Here is a 25,665-nt window from a genome sequence, read left to right as displayed (position 1 = left end):
CCAACATTGCTAATCTTGTCAAGAGTCACGAAGCACACCCTGCACATTGACAACGTTAGTAAATTGTATACTAAGTTAATAAAAGTCTTATTTTCATATATATAAGGAAGATTGTATTATTGTTATTTTGTTTTCTAAATTAAATTTTATATATTATTTATCCCTCCTATCAAATATGTAATGTTAAGAAGGACGTCAAAAACAAAAACGTATCCCTTTGACGTTAAGCCAATATAATAATATATACTATATTATACATACAATAAACACTGTAACTATAAAATAAACAATCTAAAAACTCACATAAGCTTCTTTTTTTCTTGTCCTATTATAATTACGTAATAGTAAAATAGAGGGTGTCGTTAAAAAGTCAAGAAACTCTTGAAGGGATCGACGGTCAAAGAAGTTTGGTGATCCCTGCACTACAATAATCTCCATCAAGATCACATAGATAAAACTGCTTCCAATGCATGGCTCACGAGCGGTACGCTCTTTCCCCTAGACTGAAGGATTCGTGCTTGCCATCCAAGACCAGGTAATCAACACCAGGAACTAAAAAAAATACATAGCCAAGGAGCCCGGAGTGTTCGATGACACATGTCAACTGTCCTCAGAAATGATCCAGCACATCACCACGGGATGCAAGGTATTCACCCAGACTGAGTACACTCATAGACACGACTAGGTAGCCAGGATAATACATCAGAAGCTAGCAAGGAAATACCAGTTGATCGAAGAAGGTGTACCGTACTACAATTGCAATCTGCAAGCAGTACTAGAGACCCCAACCCACAAGCTGTACTGGGACCACGCCATAATAACAGATAGGACAATCCCACACAACAGACCGGACATAACCCTTGCAGACAAGAAGGAAAAGGCTACCTATCTGATTGACATAGCCCAACACTGGCAACCTGCAGAAAATCCATGGGGAAAAAAATCAGGAAGTCCACAAACCCAAGACAGGAGACCAAAGAGATGTGGCATATGCAACAAGTAACGACCATCCCGATCATCGTGTCAACCACGTGTATGGTGCCAAAGACCCTACATAACAGACTAGCAGCACTCCCAGTGATCACCTACAAGGAACTACAGAAAGTCGCAATCCTGAACACATGTAGTATAGTCAGAGTTTCTCGACCAACATTAACACCAGACATAACAACCCAGTATACTTGTTAGCAAAAACATCACGAGTTGGAAACCCCAATCAGGTTTAATAATATAAAAGTGCAATAATAATACATACATCTTATAACAATAAAAACAAGCAAAAATTGAATAATATAATTAAATGTATTTTTCCACTGACTAAATTTTCTTAACAAATCGTCATTATTTGCTATTTCTTCATAAAATTCTTCACAAGAATTAGCAAAATTGCATTTAATTTGTAGTATTGCTTTCAGCATTTCTACGGTCACCTGTGTTTTTGTTGACGTCGACTGCTTTTTTTTTTTTTTTTTTTTTTTATGAAAACCAAAACATGAGGTATTAGAACCTACAGTACTTTGTACCATGCTTCGGTTGGAAGGTGAGAAGACGAAAGAAGATCTCTCTTAACATTAGATTTGAACTTCTGTAGACTGTAATTTTCAGGAAATACGTATGAAGGAAGATTGTTCCAGAACACGGCAGTTGAATGAATAAACGAGGAAGATGAAAAGTTGGTTCAGTCAGTTTGAAGTTGGACAGTAAATGGATATTGGCTGGTGGTGGTGGCAAGTGTTTAGACTGTTTTGAAAGAGTGAGTGGAAATTATAGAAGCCAATTCAAAAGAACAGTTCCCAAGGAAGTATCAATAGAAAAAGCATGCAGCAGAAACAGGAGTCTATGATACAGAGCAAAAAGACTCTGTTAGATATCAGTTATTAATTAACATAACTGCCCTCTTCTGAATGGAATCTAGAAGCCTGAGAGAGGTTTTGGGGGCACCGCCCCAGATGTGAGAACAATATTCCATGATAGGGCAAATCTGCAATTTATACAGAGTGAACAGCTGTTTGGAAGAGAAGTAACACTGAGAGCAAAAGAGAAAACCAAGTTTTTTAGATTCAGAGGAAGCAATATTTGTAATGTGCTTGTGCCAAAATAGATTAGAAGTTCCCAAAAGAGATATATCATCTTGCCTAGAAATTGGAGTGTCAACAAAGATAAGCATAGGAGCAGAAGAATCCTTTCTGCGAGATATAAAACAGGACTCAGTTTTAGGATTGAAATCAACTAAGTTGTCTTTGACCCACTGGAGAATTACCTGGAGATCGGCATTTAAGGAATTGGTAGCGGATATTCGAGAAGTTGAAGCTGATTGAGCAGGGCAAGGTTTCTCAAAATGGACAGTGGAATGCAATGTGCTACCATCGGCAAAACTATGGATAGGATTTTCAGTCAATGGAGGAAGGTCATTAATATATAAAAGGAAAAGGGGGGAAAGAACTGAACCTTGGGGGAAACCAGGTGGAGAAGTTGGAATACAGGGAGCCATCTACAATCACCCTCAGTGAGGGTCAGAGAGAAAACTGGATAACCAATTACAAAAAACAGTTAGCAAACCGCCTCCATTGCCGAGTGGTCAGGAGCAGGAGTGCAGTAGCACACGCTCTTTCAGTTGACTGGGGTTCAAGCCACTGACTGCTGAATACGGTCGATCTGCCAACCCGCATTGGACTAGCATGGCAGATTATGGTCCATTTCACTCAACATGGATTGTTGAGGCGGCTTCCATCCTGCAGTGGGTTGATAATGGCTCCACTTTACCTTTTATGATGAAGGCTTGTTTAGAAGACCTTTATGTCAAACACGATCAAAAGCCTTTGAGATGTCAAGAGCAAATGCTTGTGTTTCACCGAACTTTTCCATTGAATTTGTCCATAAATTAGTACCATAAGCCAGAATATCACCAGTGAATCAACACTGATGGAATCCATACTGGTGATCATTGATCAAACAGAAGGTTTCTAGGTAGTTTAAGAGATGGCAGTTAATTGCTTTCTCCATTACTTCAGAAAGAGTAAAAGTAATTGCAATGGGACGATAATTGGATGAGAGTGATTTGTCATCCTTTTTAGGAACCTGGCTGGATATGAGCAAATTTCCAAGCAGAAGGAAAAACACCTTTGGAATAAGAAAGTGAAAAAAGGCGCAAAGAAAAGGAGTATTTTGAGGAGCACAGGTTTTGAGAATAAGTGCAGAAATACCATCTGGGGCTTTCTTAGCATAGACATTCGTCAAAATCCTTCTGATATCCTTTGATGGAAGACCACAAAGAGGTATTGAATGGAGTGGGTTGAGAATGGTGGGTGTTTTACCAATATCATTACTACATGAGTTGGAAGAAAAATGGAATGCCAGAAGGTCAGCTTTATCCTTAGCTGAAGTGACAATAGAACCATCTAATTTTGACAGAAGTTGGAGTAGAGATGGGCAAATGTTGCAGCCAATAGCTTTGGAGAGAAACCAGAATGGTTGGATACCATTAGTGCAAGAAGCAAGTTTTCTAATATTAGCCTGTCAAATTATAGTTTGGAATGATTAATAACTGTTTTACAATTATTGCGAGCTTTGGTGTAGGCAGAAAATGAAACTGAAGAATTTGAAACAAGCCAATTACATTATACAACTTTCTTCTCTTGAATAGCCTTAGCACATTTATTGGAAAACTAAGGCTTAGATAAAGAACAAGATTTTAAAGTGTGGAATAAAGGATTCCATTCCTACAAGAATAATTTCATTGACACAATCTGAATGACATCAGAAGTTTTGAAATAGAAATCCGACCAAGGTAAAGAAGAAAAGAAATCTCGCAGGTCATCCCACTTTGCATTCTTGTAATGCCAAACAACACGAGGTTGGGAATAGCCATCAGATAAAGGCTCCATTGGAGAAGAGACAATCACCAAGTTGTGATCTGAGGTGCCTAAAAGGCCACTCACTTCTACAATGTACTTAGAAAGGTTGTTTTCGATAAAAAGATCAAGCATATTGGCTGTATGGTTAGGATTGTCCAGTATTCTGGTAGGTAAATGAACAATCTGTGTGAGGTCATTAGTAATTGCAAAAGCCCCAGCATCTTGCCCAGCTGGGTCTGTATGACTGGAGAACGGCAGACAGCTGGAGTTGTGAGCAAATCACCAAGGAAAATTACCTCACTGTTAGGAAAGTTGGACTGGAGAAAGTCAAGTTGCAAATAGTGAAAGTCAAAGAGCTCCAAGTGATCTGTGGAGTTTGGAGAACGGTAGGGACAACGGATGAATTTGACAGAATGAGGTAGAGAGATTTTAAGCAAGAGAAGATCGAAAAGAGGAGATTCCAAATTACCAGGTCTCTGACAGGGAATATCTGAACAGCACAAGTACCACATTTGAGGCGAACGGAATCATACAGCAAATAATTTGGGCAACTGATATTAGCAGTGGTTGAATCAACTGATAACTGAGATTGTGTCAGAAAAGGTACATGGGGTTTGGCAGACTGTAAATGGAAATTGACATAGTTGGATTAGAACCGAGACTATGTATATTTGTGAAATGAACTGGGAAGTGTTTGAGAGTTTAGATCTTTTCGCAAATAAGCTTACTCTATTAGATTGACAATTCAATAGTAAGAAAAAGTGGAGGGGGAAATGCTGTATGAAGTAACGAAATTTTTGGATATGACATACACATAGTAAGAATATACCCAGATCCTTCACATAACGTGGCCTCAACAATGCCGCCCCACAAACACACTACTTGGCTTTCCTACAGTCACTATCTTGCAGAGTAGAGGTAGCAAGGTTATACACAAGCTGATCCAGGAGCCCCCTAGAGAGTTACCAATAGGTGTGGTCTGGTGAACTAACTAGCAGCCGGCCTGTGAATGCGGTTCAAGAGATGTACCCTCAAAATGTAAGGGAGTTTGGATCTCGCCATGATGTCCATCATAACTTCAAAAGACATCAGTCATACTGCATGAGGGAAGAGATGGGGAAGGGTTGACCGAAACCTTTTACTAACTACCAGAACTATTTACTATAGGAAAAAATCTTTCCATTGTACCATTGGTTCCTGGCAAACATGTTTGTCATTAAAGTATGGAGGCTACAGGTCCAATCCGAGATTGTTTGCAATGTGGGGCAAACAACTGAAATCCGGGACGTCTGGTCAATTTAGCCAAACCCCATGTACTTTTTCTGACAGAAACTCAGGTATCAGTTGATTCAACCACTGCACATCTCAGTTGCCCAATTTTTCGCTGTATGATTCCTTTTGCCAATAATCGGAATGGACATATGCACAAGTACCACCTCAAAGGTAGTACTTGTGCATATGTCCATTCCGATATTCCCTCTAAGGGACTTGGTAAATTTTAATCTCCTATTTTTGATATTATCTGGGCTTAAAATATCTCTACCTCATTCTGTAAAATTGATCTGTTGTCTCTACTGATCTCCCAACTCCACTAATCACTTGGAGCTCTTTGACTTCCTCACTTTGCAACTTGACTTTCTCCACTCCAACTTTCCTAACAGTGAGGTAATTTTCCTTGGTGATTTTAATGTTCACAACTCCAGCTGGCTTCTGTTTTCTAGTCACGCTGCCCCAGCTGGTTGAGATGCTGAGGCTTTTGCAATTACTGATGACCTCACACAGATCGTTCATTTACCTACCAGAATACCCAACAATCCTAACCATACAGCCAACACGATTCATCTTTTTCTCACAAACAACCCTTCTAAGTACACGGTTGAAGTGAGTGGTCCTTTAGGCACTTCAGACCACAACTTGGTGATTGTCTCTTCTCCAATGGAGTCTTTATCTCATGGCTATTCCCAACCTCGTGCTGTTTGGCATTATATGAATGCAAAATGGGATGACCTTTGAGATTTTTTTTCTTCTTTTCCTTGGTCGAATTACTGTTTCAAAACTTCTGATGTCAACGTTTGTTCAGATTGTGTCAGTGAAATTATTCTGTCAGAATGGAATCCTTTATTCCACACTCCACCTTAAAATCTCATCCTTTATCTCTCATCCTAAACCTTGATTTCCCAATAAATGTGCTAAGGCTGTTCAAGAGAAGAATTTTGCATATTGTAATTGGCTTGTTTCTAATTCTACAGTTTCATTTTCTGCCTACACCAGAGCTCATACCAATTGTAAAGCAGTTATTAATCAGTCCAAACTAGATTTTGAACAGGCTAAGAGGAGAAAACTTGGCTACCATTAGGAGAAAACTTCCTAATGGTAGCCGAGCATTCTGGTCTCTTGCCAAAGCTATTGTCCACAACTTTTTCCCATCGCGCTCACAGTTCTTTCAAAACCAGATGGTTCTATTGTCACTTCAGCCAAGGATAAAGCTTTAGTGAATTACTTTACTGATAAACAATTAGTGAATGCAGTAGTGGGAAGATAAATGGTGAAAGAAATTACACTGAATGAATACAAAATTGCTATCATTCACAGGAGTGTAGTATTGAATTTGTTGCTGAAAACAGAAATGTAGAATTGGCCCTGAGCTGTCCAGCATTGATTAATCAGAAATACAGTAGACACCTAATCATCTGTGGGCAGTTTAACTAAGTTGCAGATTAACTGGGGTTGAAAAAAAATTAAAACATTTTTTAAAAAATTTTAAACATTTAATTTAAATGTTTCAAAAAAATCAATTAATTACCTTCTTACAATAATTTATAAATAATTTAAATCTTTAAAAAAAAATACCAAGTAAGGCCCACAAACCATTGCAACAGGATTGTAACAGTAAACTCCCATGCCTGAGAGTCTACTGTACAATCCTGTTTGTATGCACACGTGCATACAAACAGGATTGTACAGTAGACAATTACAGTAGACAGTAAAAAATCAATTGTTTTCAATTGATTTTTTACTGTAATCATTTTACATTAATCTTTTATTCGTTTTAATTTCTGGAATATCATACAGAAGTGTTCTACATATCATATTGAGGTAAATTTCTCTTCTACAAGTATTGATATCAATGTAGAACATATTGGGCACCATAGCTCTGTTATATATAGGGTGGCCACTGAAAGACTGAAGGGTTTGAAAAAGTCATAACTTGTTCATTTTTAATCTTTTTTATTTTCTTTTTTTAGAGGTTATAGAGCATCCCTTGGAGATTAAAATGTGGCCACTGAAAGACTGACCACCCTTTCAGAATCTTCTGAGGCGATGTTCTAGCAATGCCTAGTTGAGCAGAGCAACGACAGGTAGAGGCAGATGGATCTTCAAGGACACTCTGCCGTACAGCTTCCACTGCTGCGTCAGTGCGCACAGGACATCTTCCCGAAATATCGCCGACTGATCCAGTTCTTTCAAACCGGGCGTTTAGGTTCCGAATCATGTTATTGCTAAGAGGACTTTAAAATGTTGCCGGTATTTTCTCTGAGATTCAATAATTGATCTTTCACTGGAATAGAAAAACCCAACAAGTTTTACTCGTTGCTGGACATCATACGTAGCCATTTTAATCTCCAAGGGATGCTCTATAACCTGTAAAAAAAGAAAATAAAAAGATTAAAAATGAACAAGTTATGACTTTTTCAAACCCTTCAGTCTTTCAGTGGCCACCCTGTACTATCAAATATTGGTAAACGAACTATACAAGATTTAATAAAGAATAAAGTTAAATTAATAGGATTTGCTGGAGTTTCAGAGAGTGCTGGTGGTATGTCAAAACAAAAATCGATGAAAACTTCTACATGCAGTGAATTGGACAAATTGATGGGTTATATGATTTAATCAACAAAGAGTACAAGAGAATCCAGTTTCTGGAACGATTTTCTCCAGCCAGACATTTATTTTTCAAATAGTTACAATTACCAGATACTTTATTGCATCTTCCGGTTGGTTGACAAGATTTAAACAGCAACTGTTCGCGGAAGAGAACAGTCAGTGGTTTTTGGCTGCTGTAAAGGGATAAGTATTTACAGTAAAATTTCGTTAATACAAACTTGTATTATACAAAGTATTCATTTATATGAAACACATACCATTCCCCTGCAAACGGATAGTTTTTTCTATGCAAATATATTCGTTTATTACAAAATTCGGTTAATATGTATTGCAAAGTTCTTTTTCACCCCGTGAGAAATAAATATCATCATTTTGTACATTTAATACAAATCTTGGCAGAGCTGTCCAATTATTGCCTCTGGCCACCCGGCTCCTTACTTCCTGAAGGATGGCACTGACTGGTTAGAAATTAGTTTTGTGTAAACAAAAGCAGTTTATGGTAGCTACAATATCAAGTGCACTCTGAAAAACATCTTTCTGAAAGATGAGTTGTTAAACTAACAAAAGAATAAAAAGATTTCTAAGTTGTTTACATGCATTCCCTCACTCTCCAAGGGAATAAAGTCAGTTGCAATAGTTACCCCAGTTCAAAGCCTTTTGCTACCATGTACAGCAATCTGATTTTTTGTGTCATTTTATCTGAGCTGATGTCTTTTTTTTCAACTTGTGTCTTTAAATTAATTTAAAATTTGTTTAAATTAAATCTTATCTAGCAGTGTTGTAGTGATAAAATGTAAACAGACAGAATTAAACTAAAAATTATGCAAGAGACTGTAGGATGGAAAGAAGCAAAACGGACACTGCAAAGGAATACATCCCTTTACCTACTTTATTAACAAAACCAAAAAAAGATTTGAAGAAGTGCATGACCTTGCCCTGCTCAATCAGCTTCAAATTCTCGAATATCTGCTACCAATTCCTTAAATGCCGATCTCCAGTGGGGCAAAGACAACTTAGTTGATTTCAATTCTTCTAAAATTCAATCTTGTCTTAAATTTCACAAAAGGATTCTTCTGCTCTTATGCTTATCTTCGGTGACACTCCAATTTCTAGGCAAAATGATATATCTCTTTTTGGGATTACCCTGACTTCTAATCTCTTTTGGCACAAGCACATTACAAATATTGCTTCCTCTGTATCTAAAAAACTTGGTTTTCGCTTTCGCTCTCAGCGTTACTTTTCTTCCAAACAGCTGTTCACTCTGTACAAATCACAAATCCACCCTACCATGGAATACTGTTCCCACATTTGGGGCGGTGCCTCCAAAACCTCTCTCGGGCTTCTAGATTCCCATTCAGAAGAGGGCAGTTACGTTAATTAATGACTCCTCTCTAACAGTCTCTCTCTCCACTTGCTGTCTCATAGACTTACTGTTTCTGCTGCATGCCTTTTCTACAGATATTTCCATGGGCACTGTTCTTCTGAATTGGCTTCTATACTTCCCGCTCTCTCTTTCAAAACAGTCCGAACAAATGCCACTACCAGCCAACATCCACCTACTATCCAACTTCAAACTCACAGAACCAACTTTTCATCTTCCTCGTTTATTCATTCAACTGCCGTTTTCTGGAACTTTCCTTCATACGTATTTCCTGAAAATTAGTCTACAGAAGTTCAAATCTAATGTCAACAAATATCTTCTTTCGTCTTCTCAATCTACAACCCAAGCACGGTACTAAGTAATATAGGTTTTAATACCTCTCGTGTTTGGGGTTTTCATAAAAAAAAAAAAAAAAAAATCATGACCCAGACTAGAGCTGCGAAGCAAAGGTCACAGACTACCAAAAGTGCAGTGACTTGGGGACGATTCTCCAACGCATCACAGTCTCAAAAAAATGTGCGAAATGTGAAATGTTTGCTGAACTTTCTAAAACAGGACATGATCTAGCCAAGGAGGATGTCTGTGTGTGCTAGGTGCCAACTCAGCATTCTGATGGGTGTCTATGAGAGCTTGAGGTGTAGAATAAATGCCCTCGAATAAATTAATATGAGGGGCCCATCAAGCGTTCAGCTGCACAACTCAATGGCAGAGCTCACTCTCGTGCATCATAGACTTACATGCATCATAGACGTGCATCATCAGGCACACAATGGCAATCTCCAAGGCAGAATGAGCTGGTCCCAAAGTAACTAGTTATTGTTGGTGACTATTGTCAGGGAGATGGGAAATATACTATGCAAGATAGATGGAACAGGACCAGGGTATGTCTGCCAGGGGCAAAAGTTGATGACATTCTAGAGCAGATATCTTTTAAGGGCACAAAAGGTGATAATGTTGTACATGTTGGAACTAATGACATTAAGAGCAAGAGATCTGCAGAGGTACTCAACAAGTACAGGTCAATGTGGAAAAAAAGTCACGAGTTAAGAATGAATGTGAAAGTGTCTGCAATTCTGTCCAGACACGATAGGAGGGAGTATATGATGAGTCTTGTCAATCAATTTGGCCCTGGAGGGATTGTGCAAGGATCAAGCGGTAGAATTTTTTTCAGACTGGTCTGTGCTTGTTGACAGGAGAGACTGCTTCTACAGGGATGGGATACACTTAAATAGAAAGGGTGCAAGAGTATTTGCTAATTCTATTGAGGCAGTGTTCGGTGGATCGGAAAACTGCTAGCTTGTGGGGGGGGATTCACAGACTAAAAGGTTAAAAGTAGCCGCAGGCAGAGGTGAAGGTGATTCTTGCACCACTTTTGTTGGAATGAGCAGCAGCCTGGAGAGCAGGTTGCTGAAAATTTCTGCTGGGAGTCATCATGGAACATATAAATACATGGGCTGTGTTAGGGTAACTATATAAGAACTATTCTTACATATATATTAGGAATTTAAAATTTACCATATATTTGAAAAATATCTAATGTTTAAAACAGACAAGCACTCAGCAGATTTGCTTGCGCTGTGTACATTCAAAAGGGATCGGATTAGCGTAGCAGCAGGAGGGACGCTGACCGAACTGTAATACAATGGGTAGGCCAGTTTTGATGCGGCTCTTGTTTACAGAAAAAGGGCTGTGGCCAACTTACGGCAGCAGGGGACAAAAGAACGCCCACACCCTAGAACGGTTTCGGGCTCCATCAGAAAAGGAAGACTCCAGACAGAGAGCATGCCGTGTTCGAGCGGTAAACAAAGTATAAACAGGCCGACACAGAAGGCACTCAATAATTTCAAGGGCGGTAGCTTGAAAGGAAGCGTGACGGAAGAGGTAAGTGGTAGTGGGCATCCCAGATAAAATTCTAGTGATGATGTAGTGCCCGGATGCTCTCATCACAAAGAAGGCAGTTTGACCTACCAGAATCTGGTTAAAAACAAAGGAATAAGAAATGAGCAAATGAAAAAGAAGAGAGTGATGGAGGACTACCAAATGATTGGACAAAAAATAAGGGAGTGGATGGAAACAAAAAGGTGATGCAGGGAGAAAAGGAGAGCCAGAGTCCCGAACCCTGAAAGGAAAGGATCCGTAGGAGAATCCCAGGGGAGATGAGCGTGAAAGTGGCGAAAGGATATTTTTGGAGTGCGGGAAATGCGTACGGAAAGTCTGATTATGAGAATTTAATGGGTAAAGGTAATAGCGAAAGGCAGAATGACCTGGAGAAAGTCCTGAGTGTGGGAAGATCGACGTGGAGGCAGAAAAGAGCCATAAGCCCAGCAGACCAGGGAAGAAATCAGAGGAAGAGCTGAAGGATCGGAAACTCACCCAGGTGGTAGAAAAAATATACCAAGTAAGTCAGTTTAATGAATTTTACTAACGAGAACGGTGTTGTAAAGAAATCCATTGGAGAAAATTGGACACGACAGTTTGAGAAGTATTGTAACATGATGACTACTATATTGTAAGGATAGGAATAAGATATAATAGAAATAGAGAGAGAGAGAAAGAGAGTGAGTGAATGTTACTCATCTGTGATTAGAGATATTGATAAGAAACTTAAAGAAACGTGTTAAAAGTAAGAATTGATTTCATGAATTGTCTAATTGCTATTAACGGAATGAATTGTATTCGGTAGAAATTTCCTCCATAGAGTATGTAAGAGAGAGTGAAAAATTATTGAAGTTATTCAGTTTATGTTGTAAAAGATATATATGACCATATAAAGGTGTATAAGATAGAATATTTAAGATTTTGTATTGAAAACATAGTGGAAGTTTATGAATTGTTTAAGAAGGGTGATTAAGGGAGGACACCATTTCATGTATAATAATAATTACTGTGTTGTAAGATTATGATAATCATGAATATTTTAGAATGTGTAAATAATTGTACAAATGGTAAATAAATCCTTGTTAGGTTAATACCCCTTATTTCGTCTTAATAGACTGACACTTCAGGGCTATAATTCGTAGTACGACTATCCAAGCTCGGGAAGCTAGAATAAAGAGAAAAATAATAAAATAAAGTCCTCAGTACGTGGATCTTCTGATGAACAAACAAGATAAAATTAATGGAAATAATATATTATGCAGCAGGTAGCAAGTGGGCCTTGGAAGAGAAGTGAGAATCCCCCTGTTTCTAAAGGGAAAGAAATTAAAGCAATAGCCTTTGTGGTTCCAAGGTAAAGGGGAAAAGAAAAAAGCCAAGAGTATAGATTAGAAAAAAAATATATAAATAAAGAAATAAGCAAGGGATAGATTATATATATAAAAATTTAAAATAACTAAATGCACAAGGCATAACACATTAAGAGTTTAATATCTATATAATATCGGTGTGTAGATACACCATAGACAACTCTTAAGAAACTACAAAGTAGTTGTTGTAGGCATCATTTGCTCTTTCTCATATTGTGCTCTGCCTTCACGACAAGTTGCCATGATATTGCACTACCTCAAATAAGTAATGCTTCACTAATAGAGAAGACAATTGTTACTTATTCTCTGAGAAAGAGCAAATGATGCCTACAACAACTACTTTGTAGTTTCTTAAGAGTTGTCTATGGTGTATCTACACACCGATATTATATATATAAAAATATAAACAAGGGAATAATTGATGTTGAATCCAGCCCCCCCCCCCAATTGTCGAGCCATACCTGGGATAAGAAACCCCGTTCCCACAACTAAGAGTAGAAACAGGTGCATGTATACCAATGCTAGGACTATAGCTAATAAATTTGATGAGCATGAAGTGCTAGTCAAGACATCAAAGGCAGATATTGCTGGAATATCAGAGACGTGGTGTCATACAGATATAAGCAGTGCAGGATATGGGTACAGAAAAGATAGACAGAAGGGGAAGGGGGTTATGCTGTTAGTTAAGAAACATATGAAATTAAGGATGTGCATCCAATTGATGTTGGTGAACAATGCAACGTTGTCTGTTTGGTGTGACATAAGCAATGGGAAAGAAAAAATGACAATAGGTGTGTGTTACAGGCCTAATGAATCTGATGAGTATAATGAGCACTTGTGCAGAGAAATAGAGTGGGCCAGTAAATCAGAATGTCTTATAATGGGAGAGTTTAACTTTCCAGATATTGACTGGAACTTTTGGATTGGTCACTCGCACAATAGCAAGACATTTTTGGATTTATTGGATGATTGTTTTCTACAGCAGCATGTTCAAGAGGCAACCAGAGGGAGTAATACTCTTGATCTGATTATCCCAGCATTAAGAATTTGCAGATAAAGGAACCACTGGGTGGCAGTGATCACAATGTACTGATATGGGAATTATTTAAAGATGTAACTACCATCAAGGCTAAAGGGAAGGGCTTTTGCTTTCGTAAATGTGACTACAGGGGTCTCAGACAGTTTTTTAAATTCTGTATAGTGGGATCAATTGATGATGTTACCAAAGTTGAATTCTAAATGGGAAGCCTTTGGGGACTTAATCTTGGAGGCTACTAGGTTTTTCATTCCAACTAAGAATTACTGTTCAAGGTTCAGGTCTAAAGGGATGACAGATGAATTCATGAAGCTTGTGGCAGAGAAGAAAAATATACGGGATGCATATAAATTATCAGGTGACACATAAGCCAATGGCAGATATAAGGTTTTCTGTAATCAAGTCACAAAGGAAGTTACGTATTAATCAGACTGGACCACTTAACATAGATGGGTCTGCTGACGAGGCTACTAGAGACGGTCGTGTTCAAAGCCGCTAAGTGGATTTTTCTTATTTATTGATTTGAAATTATTGTTTTTCTAAAACTTTTGATTTAAATTTAGTAGTATAACATTATTTTGTGATTTTCTGATTAATTTGGTGTATTTATTCTTTACTCGGCCTTGTAATTGCATAAAAGTATCAGTAAGGGTTTCCACGTGTTTCAACTCCGCTACCGTTCGTAAATTTCCCGCCATTGTGATACGATAGCGTTAGTTGAACTTCGTTAGCAGTTATATTGTACGTTTAAATAAATACATATAACGACTTAGATTACAAACATAATATAATTAATTATATTTAACATAATAACATAACATAATTAATTATAATTAATTAATAAATTAATAGAATCATGACTCAGACCACAGCAGCAAAGCAAAAGGCTCAAGCTAATGGAAGTGCTGCGGCTCAGAGCAGAACTGAGGGGGGCAGTTGTCCTCTGACTCACAGCCTTATAAAATGCACTGTTTGCTTGATGTTTGCAGAGCAATCGGGTACGGGACATGATACTGCCATGGGGGTTGTCTTTGTGTGTGCGCGATGCAAGGAGTGTATCGATATCAGGCAACAACTCGGCGTTCTTCTGGGCCTATATGAGAGCTTGAAGGACAGGGTGGATGCCCTCGAAGAAACTAAATTGAGGGGCCCATCAAGCTCTCAGCTGACCAAATCAACGCCAGAGCTTGCACTTGGGCATCGCGTGACACAGAGGCAACCCCCCAAGGCAGAATGCGCTGGTCCCGAAGGAACTAGTAGTTGTTGGTGACTATTGTCAGGGAAACGGGGAACATGCTTTGTAAAAAAGATAGGTGGAACAGGACCAGGGTATGTCTGCCAGGGGCAAAGGTTGATGACGTTGTAGAGCGAATATCATCTTTTAAGTGCACAAAAGGTGATATAGTTGTACACGTTGGCACTAATAATATTAAGAGTAGGAGACTGGCAGAATTACTTAACAAGTACCGGTCACTGCTGAACAAAAGCCGAGAATTAGGGTTGAATTTGAAAGTGTCTGCAATTCTGCCCAGACACGATAGGAGGGAATATATGATGAGAGCCTTGTCGATCAATTCGGCCCTGGAAAGATTGTGCAAGGCTCAAGAGGTAGAATTTTTTTCAGCCTGGACTGTACTTGTTAACAGGAGAGATTGCTTCTACAGGGATGGGATACACTTAAATAGAAAGGGTGCAAGAATATTTGCTGATGCTATCGAGGCAGTGTTAGGTGGGTCGGAAAACTGCTAGCTTGGGGGGAGACAAAGACCAATAGATTGACAGTAGCCACTGGCAGAGGTGAAAGAGATTCTTGCACTGCTTCTATTAGAATGAGCAGAAGCCTGAAAAACAAGATGCATGGTATTTCAGAGACTGCTGGGAGCCATTGCAGTACAAGTAAACACATGGGTTGTGTTAGGGTAGCTAAGAATAGAAACAGGTGCAGGTATACTTGTGTGTACACCAATGCTAGGAGTTTAGTAAATAAATTTGATGAATTTGAGGTATTGCTCAAAACATCAAAGGCAGATATTGTTGGGATATCAGAGACGTGGTGTCACACAGATATAAGGGATGCAGAACTGCAATTTGGGGAGTACAACGTCTACAGAAAGGATAGACAGGATAGGAAGGGGGGGAGGGGTTATGCTATTAGTTAAGAAACACATAAAAACCAAGGAAGTGAAGCCAGTCGACATCGCTGGACAGTGCAGTGTTGAGTCAGTTTGGTGTGACATAAGCATTGGGAGATCAAAATTGAGAGTAGGAGTGTGCTATAGGCCTAATGACTCTGATGAGTATAATAAGGAACTGTACAGGGAAATAGAGTGGGCCAGTAAATCAGAGTCTTATAATGGGAGATTTTAATTTCCCAGATATTGACTGGATTTTGGGGGCTGGTTACTCGCACACTAGCAGGGCTTTTGTGGATTTATTGGATGATTGTTTTCTACATCAGCATGTTCGGGAGGCAACTAGAGGGAGTAATACTCTTGATTTGATTATCAGCAGTGATTCTTCATGCATTAAGAATCTACAGAGAAATGAACCACTAGGTGGCAGTGATCACAATGTACTGATATGGGAATTATTTAAAGATGTAACTACCATCAAGGCTAAAGGGAAGGGCTTTTGTTTTCGTAAAGGTGACTACAGTGGTGTGAGCCACTATTTAAATTCTATATGGTGGAACCAACTGATGATGTTACCAACAGCAAATTCAAAATGGGAAGCATTCAAAGAACTTATCTTGGAAGCTACTAGGCTTTACATACCAAATAAGAAATATTGTTCAAGGTTTAGGCCAAAATGGATGTCAGATGAACTAATGAGGCATATGGCAGAGAAGAAAAATGCATGGGATACTTACAAATTAACACATGACACAGAAGCCTATGATAGATACAAGTTGATATGCAACCAAGTTACAAAGGAGGTTAGGCAGGCGAAGGCAGATTACGAGAAATCCTTGGCAAGGGATGCAAAGAAAAACAGCAAAGAGTTCTTTACTTATGTAAACTCTAGAAGGAAGGGGATGAATCAGATTGGTCCACTTGATATTGATGGGTCAACTGTTGATGATCCTGCTCAGGTAGCTAACAAACTAAATGAATATTTTGCATCGACATTCACACATGAGGAGTTATTCAGCAAGGGGTATGCCAGAGGTGTATTCAACTCTAGCAGTAAGCTACAGAATCTTGAAATAACTGGGAGTAAAGTGGAGGAGAAACTGTTGAAGATAAACACAAGAAAGGCACCCGGGGTGGATGGGATCTATCCAGTTATATTAAAGGAGGCAGCAAAGGAAGTAAGCAAACCCTTAGCCATAATTATGAGAGCTTCCTTGGACTCAGGGGAGGTACCCATAGACTGGAAATGTGCAAATGTGACCCCAATTCACAAAGGAGGATCAAAGGCTGACACAAGTAATTATAGACCTGTGAGCTTAACTTCTGTTCCAGGAAAATTAATGGAGGCACTGGTTAAAGAAGCACTGCAGGATCATTTAGAGAAGACTTCAGTTATAGCTCAGACACAGCATGGTTTTGTTAAGGGGAAGTCTTGCCTGACCAACTTGATTGGATACTATGATGCAGTCACAAAAGAACTGGATGCAGGGAATAACTTTGATATTATATACTTGGATCTTAGAAAGGCTTTTGATACTGTTGCACATGGAAGATTGCTACACAAATTGGAGCAGTGTGACATTGGAGGCAAATTGCTTCTATGGATAAAGGGGTGGTTGAGGGGGAGAAGACAGAGATTGGTAATCAATGGACACTGCTCATCGTGGACTAATGTTATTAGTGGAGTCCCTCAGGGCTCAGTGTTGGGTCCATTATTGTTTTCTGTATTTATAAATGACATTGATGATGGTATATCAAGCTTAATGTCCAAGTTTGTAGACGATACAAAGGTTGGCAGGGTTGTCAAGGTCACTACTGACACTATGCTGCTGCAACAGGATCTGGTAAGGTTGAGCAGATGGGCTGAGAGGTGGCAAATGAAGTTTATCATTGACAAATGTAAAGTACTACACATGGGAAACAGCAACCCCAGAGCAACGTATCAACTCTGTGGTACTACACTGACAGTGGTAGAGAAAGAAAGGGACTTGGGGGTGGTTGTGCAGGCAGATATGAAGTTCTCTGAGCAGTGCAGACGGGCTGCAAGAGTAGCTCATGGAGTATTGTCAATGATATACAGGAATTTTTCCAGCAGGGATAAGGAGGTGATTATTCCATTGTATAAGGCAATGGTCAGGCCACACCTAGAGTACTGTATACAGGTCTGGAGGTCTCATTTCAAGAAGGATGTAGAGCTGCTGGAACGAGTACAGAGAAAGGCAACAAGATTAGTGAATGGAACAAAGGGGTGCTCTTACGAAGAAAGGCTTAAGTTTTGCAAATTACAGTGTCTGGAGACTAGGCACCAGCGAGGCGATCTGATAGAGGTGTATAAAGCCTTGAATGGTTTAAGCATGCTCAATGCTGATGGGATTCTTCCTCTAGCTCAGAAAAATCACCTGAGAGGGCATAAATTCAAATTGAGGAAAGACAGATGTAGGATAGACGTGCGGAAATTTGCCTTTAGCCAGCGGGTGGTTGGTTGGTGGAACAGACTTCCATCCCTTGTGGTGGAGGTTGATAGCCTAAATAAGTTTAAGGCTCAGCTGGACAGGTATTTTGAACGAACAGAGGGGTGAAGTGGAAGTGGGTTTTTTTTTTTTTTTTTGGCTGATGCTGCATAAGCTTGCTTTCTTGCATCAAATGCCTCGGCTAATGCTAATGCTAATGGGTTGTCTATTGATGATCATGCTCAGGTAGCTGATAAACTGAATGAGTATTTTGCATCTACATTCACACATGAGAAGTTATTCAATGAGGGGAAGGCCAGAAGTTTATCAAACTCTAACAGGGAACTAAGTGATTTTGTAATAACTGAGAGAAAAGTGGAGGAGAAATTGTTGAATTTAAACATAAGGAAGGCACCTGGGGTTGATGGGATCTATCCAGTTATATTAAAAGAGGCAGCAAAGGAAGTGAGCTGACCCTTAGCCATAATTATTAGAGCTTTCTTGGATTCAGGGGAGCTCCCTATGGACTGGGGGTGTGCAAATGTATCACCAATTCACAAAGGGGTTCAAAAGGTAATACAAGTAACTATAGTTAACCTGTTAGTGTTTAACTTGCGTTCCAGGGAAAATAATGGAATCACCGGTTAAAGAAGCATTGCAGGATCATCGAGACAAGACTGCAGTAATAGTTAAGACACAGCATGAGTTTGTTAAAGGGAGGTCTTGTCTGACCAATTTGGTTGGATACTATGATGTGGTCACTAAGGAACTGAATGTCAAAAATAATTTTGATATCATATACTTGGATTTCAGGAAAGCTTTTGATATTGTTGCACATGGAAGACTGCTATACAAATTGGAGAGGTATGGCATTAAAGATAAGTTGCTACAATGGATAAAGGTAAGGTTGAGTGGGAGACAACAGAGAGTGGTAATCAATGGACACTGCTTTTCATGGACAAACATTATTAGTGGACTTCCCCAAGGTTCGGTGCTGGGCCCATTGTTGTTTTATGTATTCATCAATAATATTGATTAAGGTATATCAGGATTAATGGCCAAGTTTGCAGATGATACAAAGGTTGGCAGGGTTGTTAATGACAGTAAAGATAGTTTGCTACTCCAACTGGATCTAGCTAAGTCGGGCAAATGGGACGTGGCAACTGAAGTTTAACATTGACGAATGAAAAGTATTACATATGGGTAGCAATAACCAAAGAGAAATACCAACTGTGTGATACAGTTGGTATTTCTACACTCAGGGAAGTGGAAAGTGAAAAAGAACTGGGGGTAATTATGCAGTCAAATATGGTTTGCTGAGCAGTGCAGACGGGTGCCCTCAGGCAGGTCACAGAGTTTTGTCAATGATATATAAGAATTTTGCAATCAGGAACAGGGAGGTGATTATCCCGTTCTCCAAGGCAATGGTCAGGCCACACCTAGAGTACTGTGCACAGGTCTGGAGGCCTCATTTTAGCAAAGGTGTAGAGTTGCTAGAACAAGTACAAAGAAGGGCAACAAGATTGATGAAGGGAATAAAGGGGTGCTCTTATCAAGAAAGGCATAAGTTCTGCAAATTGCAGCACCTCGAGGGTAGGCACTTGCTTGAGAGGTGATCTGATTGAGGTGTATAAGGCCTTGAATGGGTTGAGCAAGCTGAATGCTGATGGGATTCTTCCTCTTGCACAAATTAATAACCTGAGGGGGCATATATTTAAATTGAGGCCAATTGTAGAATGGATGTGCTGAAGTTTGCCTTTTTCTAGCAGATGGTTGATTGGTGGAACAGATTTCCATCTTTTGTTTTGGAAGTTGATAGCCCAAATAAATTTAAGGCTGTGCTGGTCAGGCACTTGGAACAAATGGAGGGTTTTTTTTTTTTTGGTTGATGCTGCCTAAGCTTGCTTTCTTGCATCGTATGCCTGTAATAATGCTAATGCTAACTCAGAATTAGATAAATTACTATACAAGATTGTTATTGTTATTTGTTGTTATTTGGTTTTTTTAGGAGCATTAGCAACTAAGGCCATATTGCTCCGGGATATGCGGTGGTCATTCCCTGACCTTTCCGCATCCTCCGTATTTGGTGGTGAGGGGCTCGAACCCCGGTCTAATCAAGAAGCCTGTGCTACGCACTGCTGCTCCTTCCCACCTGGCTATGGAGGCGCCACTATACAAGATGAGAAACAGTTCTGAACCTGCAACTGAAAAATTTAAGCGCCAATTCTTGCAATTCGTTCAAGAGGAAGGTCTCGTACAGAACAAATTTTCAACATTGACAAAACTGGGTTGTTTTGGAAATGTTTACCAAACAGAACATTAGCCTACAAAACTGAACGGGGTGCTTCTGGTTACAAAGTTCCTAAACCAAGGTTGACCGTTTTATGTTGCAGAATCACTGCTGAACTGCTTTTTTTAAACCCTGTGTAATTTGTGCTTACAAAAAACCTTGTGCTTTTTCTGAAATCGGTGTTTCAAATTTACTCATTTATTACAAAACAATAAATTACTTGGAGACCGTGAATTTTTTCCTGATTGGTTTACAAAGAAATTCTATCCAACAGTGCATCACCATTTTAAATCACTTAATCTAAAAATCCCGAAAAACAGTTCTACTTTTGGACAATGTTCCTAGTCAACCAAGTGGGGAAATTTTAAAGTCTGGGAACATTTTTGTAAAATATTTGCTTCCAAATGTGCCAGCATTAATACAACCAAATCAAAACTTTAAAGAAATTTATAAAAAAAAAAAAAAAACTTGTTATATAAATTAATCAAGAAAGGTAATTCATTCAATTTCAAAAAATATGACAGAACTGGATGCAATTTATGAAATTTCAATATCGTGGTAATCGATCAAAAGCACAACAATACAAAAATCTTTTCCGATAATATTACGAGTACCTGCAAAAGACGAATAAATTCTTAGTAACGAGACTAATAATGATGTACAGTAATACTCCGACTTACGCTACCTCAACTTATGCGAACTCGGAGTTACGCGGTTCTTGATTTTTTCGTTTGGTGTATATCTAAAATTAGCTTACCAGTGATTTGGAAATCAAATCATAAAGCTTGGGTGACAGCTTCCATTTTTGAGGACTGGTTTGGTCACCACTTCACACTGTAAGAATCTTACAAATATAATATTTTGTGGAGGAGTGAGATTTATTTAAAGTAAAACTTATAATATGGCAATATGGGGGAGCGAACGTTACAAGCCAAGGGATTAAATTAGACAACGTCTATACAAGGGAAGCGGTAAGTGAAAAGCTATTAGCAATACACAGTCGGGTGTGTGCCCAAATATGGGCACACACCCGACTCCCAGCTCACACAGGCAAACCAAAACAATAGAAACCAGTAGCTACTGCTATTAGTAGAAGGTGTCAACTCTGGTAAACAATGGCGCGGTGGACCATGCTACTGTCGGGACATTTTCTTTAATCGGTGACACCTGTACAAAAGACAGGATAGTGAAAACGGAACAAATGCTGGGAAGTAGATTTAAGTCTGTCTGGCTGGCAGGGATGGCAAGTTTTATAGATTGTGGGAAATTAGTCTGCTAAAGTATAACTATAAGCGACTGACTTCAAAGGTACAGACAGCCTGAGAAATTTTACAAACTTCTTAAAATAAGAAGTTAGATCGAGCAATAAGGAATCAGCTTGAGAAAATAAAACAGGCAAATAAGAAGAGAGTGGAAGTGATAAAATGAGTAAGATTGGTTAAACTGAAAACTAGGGCGGATTTGACATATGTAGGCGGTACAGAAATTGAGATGAACAAAAAGTGAGTGAACAGGGGGAGACAGAGACAGATCCCCGAGTTGAGTTATGTGGGTGTTTAGGAAAATGAGTTAGTGGGATTCTAAGTTGAGTTTTTGTCGGTGCTTGGGAAAATGAGAGACAGACACAGATCCCCGAGTTGAGTTATGTGGGTGTTTATGGAAATGAGTTAAGGGGAGACAAAGTTTAGATTCTTGTCGGCGTTTGGGAAAATGAGTTAGGACAGACAGTTGAGTTTTTTAGTGTGATGAGTTAGTGGGATTCTAAGTCGAGTTTTTGTTGGTGCTAGGGAAAGTGAAATAGTCAGTGGACACAGCAGTCGAGATTTTCGTCGAGATAAGTAAAATGAGTTAGTAACATGGACAGTTGAGGGTTCTGTTGTGGTAGAAAATATGTGTCAGTTAACAGTTGAGTGTTTGGTCGTGGTGGGAAAAGGGAAGGGTAGCGCCCTGGGAAGTTTTCTTCTTAAAAAAGTTCTTAATAGGTGGAGCGGAAAAGTGTGAGATGCCCTACGAGTTTTCCTTGTGATAGGTTTTAATAAGGTGGAGAGAAAGGGAGTGAAATCCACAGAATCAGTAGCTCGAGAGAAAGGAGCGAAAATGTGAAATTAGTAGCTCGATGAGAAGGAAGGAAGCAGCGAATGGATGGTAGCCCGAATAAGGTGGAGAAAGAACGCCAGTCCCATGCAGCCAAGAGTTCCTAAAAAAATTATCTGTAGCAAATTCAGGTGAAAGCAGATGAAGGAGATCCTTAGTGAACCAAAAATGGAAGTCTGAAACCGCCCCGGAAAGCAAAGGAAAGAAAAAAGATAATAGTAAGTACTGTAAGTTAACAAGGACTGTTAGTGAAACAGTATAGTGATTAATTAATGAAAAACAGAGATAGCACTAGAAGTAAATTGATAGATAAATTATCTCTTAAGTAAATTATATATATACTAACAGAGTTTAATTAATTCAAAACGGTTATTGTAAAATGAAAGAGAAACGAAAGATAAGTAATAGATTAAATTGTTGTTCAAATGATTATAATATGTTAGAAGGATAATAAAGTTTATAGTGAGAATCTTGGAATGTTCTAAGGATAGATAATTGAATATAGTGAGAATATTTGAATGTTCTAAGGATAGATAATTGAATATAGTGTTTGTATTGATGAAGAATTGTTGGTCCAACTGAAAGACTAATAACAAATAGAGACTTTAGGAAAGTTAAGATTGGTCTTCAGAGTATTGTAACAGAATGGCGAGAACACAGAGTATAATGATGAAAATAGCATATTGATTGTTAATATAAGAATAATATATGCAAGGTATCCTTGACTTAACCTTGTATGCATATTACATGTTTTTTTTTATTCAATTGTATATTATGTTGTATATATGTATGTAAATAAACTTTGTTGTTTATTAATTTGTGAGTCTGTTATTCCTGAACACTCAGCCTTTCCGAAGGGAATTATAAATAATAGCGAAGTTCCCTTGAATCTGGAATTCTCCTAGGAAGTAAAGTCAGATGCGTAATTGGGGGAAATAAGAATAAAGTGGACAAACACATAATAACGAACAAAACGAAACGAAATAAAAATAAGAATAAATAAATCGGAACTATATAAATAATAAAAAAGCTCCCATCATCATCTTCATATTCCACCCCCCACAATACCCGAAGTTGAACGTTATTGCAAGTCTAAACAGATTCCATGTAAAGTGATGCTTCTTATTGACAATGCACCCGGTCACCCTCTGGCACCCTAATTAATTTCGACCCACGTGTGAAAGTTGTGTTTTTGTCTCCAAACACAACCAGCCTGCTTCAACCGATGGACCAGGGAGTCATCAAAACATTCACGGCTTACACGAGACGTTCGTTTGCACGTCTGGATGAAGCTATGAGACAAAATAGTGAGATATCTGTTAAAGATTTTTGGAAACAATTCAATGTTTTAGATGCCGTAAGAATCATTGAAGAATCTTGGGATGAAATTCACAAAAAAACATTGAATGGTGTCTGGAAGAAACTGTCCATTTTTTTTCAAAAACGAGAGGAAAACAACGCTAGAAACTGATCATGTCGCTCATGTGATAGAAGAAGTTGTTAATCTTGCCAGGCAATTAGATTTGGAAGTCAATGGTGATGATGTCAACGAGCTGTTGTATTCACATAGTCAGGAGCTGACAATGAATGAGCTCATAGAAATGCGTGAGCAAAACATCACTGAAGTATCCGACACTTCAGACCCAGTTTCCCCAGAAAAGCACATGATAATTGCAAGCTTGACAGAAGGTCTCAGCTCAATTGAAAAGGGCTTAAAAATTTTAGAACACAGACTCCAACGAAGAACGCGTTATAGCTACAAAGCAAGGAATAAAAAAATTATTAGCTTGCTACAAAGAAATTCTGCGTGAAAAAAAGAAGGCGCTGTGTCGTCCGACGAATTTGTTAGATTTTATGTTATTTTTTAGACATCGAAATAACTTTTTTACGTAACTCATTTATTTTTTAATACATATTTTGTATTAAAATGTATAAAGAACTGCAATTTTATTAAATATTTTTCTTCTAAACTAGTGTTTTTGTTAGTCCTTGGTCCCAATTAAACAAAATTTATATGTATTTATATGCAAAGTTGTACCCCGACTTAAGCGATTTTCGTCGGACCCACCTATCGCGTACTTCGGGGTATTGCTGTATTATTATATGGTTTAAAACAGCCTGGAATTGGTACCCCGTTCTGAATCTAGCCCGTTGATTGGTTTAATGTGCCATCAAATGGTTTGTGATGACGAAATGATACGTAGGGTTATGAATAAAAAGGACCAGAGATGAAGACTCGGAGGATACAGAAGAAAATCTATTGCCAAAAATAAAATCTCGCATAGCACTCCCTTGTCTCATGCAGAGACCCTGGTTGACTATGCAGAGCAGGAAAACATTGTTCTTGCTGACAAGATGATGTTGCTAATTTACGTTGTCATTCTTAGGAATGTCAGTGATGCAAAAGAAACAAACCTCTTTAATTTTCTTTTTGAATAAATAACACAACATATGAATATATGTATGTATACAATATTTCTTTATGAAATTCATATTATTCAAAATCCCGATTTTTTGCTTATTTTGCAGATTATACGACCTCCCCGGTTAATCGGGAGTCTGCCGTAGTTTACCCATGTCCAACTTACATTCAATGTATTTGTTCTTATTATATAAAATTTTTAAAAAATCATTCACAGCTCAATCTATATATGATGTTATAATACAACTTTAAACGACAGTTAGCGGTGCCATATATTCACAAAATGTTGAACAAACATAAGCCACTAAAGCGTACTATTACCTAAAACATGTGCATAATCCTGTTGAATAAATAATGTAGTAAGGTACCAATAACTAGTTGCCTTGCCTTACCTGGCTTAAATTAGATATCCCCAGCAAAAAGCAAATTGAGTCCAAAATGTTTGATTTCCCACTTCCGTTTAGTCCAGTAATGGCATTAAACAGGGGATCAAAACCACTAATTTCCGTTCTCTGTCCATAGGACTTAAATCCATCGATAACCATGGATTTTAGGTACATAATGACAGCAAATAAATTCAAGGAAATAAACAAAGCATATCACATATATCTGATATATATAGTGCTATATATATATATATATATATAGCACTGTCGTCTTTTAAATGAATGTTTGCCTACGAAAACTGTCCCTATACACATACATGTATAGATGACATATCACTAAAGAATATAAAACTCCCGCGCAATGCCACCATACACATACTCGTAAATATACATCAATTTGGTAGTTGAATTATATGTGGCGCTGTTGCACTATTAGGCTCAGTTCGAGAGTTTACATATGCCGCAAGTTTCGAGAGTTCACGTATAGGTT

General features: G+C 38.5%; 1 protein-coding gene across 1 annotated transcript in view; it reads right to left on the bottom strand.

The window, feature by feature from the left end:
• Nucleotides 1-25,397, bottom strand: part of SMC2 (structural maintenance of chromosomes 2) — a 640,522-nt gene extending 615,125 nt beyond the window's left edge. Inside the window, exon 1 of the mRNA XM_090385021.1 lies at nt 25,182-25,397. Coding sequence (XP_090241147.1) covers nt 25,182-25,349 — 168 coding nt within the window. The 5' untranslated portion in view covers nt 25,350-25,397. The remainder of the gene's footprint in view (nt 1-25,181) is intronic.
• Nucleotides 25,398-25,665: the final 268 nt, after the last annotated feature.

Source organism: Mastigoproctus giganteus, chromosome 11 (assembly GCF_048544385.1).
Source record: "Mastigoproctus giganteus isolate SK-2022 chromosome 11, ASM4854438v1, whole genome shotgun sequence".
NCBI lineage: Eukaryota > Metazoa > Arthropoda > Arachnida > Uropygi > Thelyphonidae > Mastigoproctus > Mastigoproctus giganteus.
Note: the sequence above shows the minus strand (reverse complement) of the source record. Positions and strands in the feature narration are given on the sequence as shown.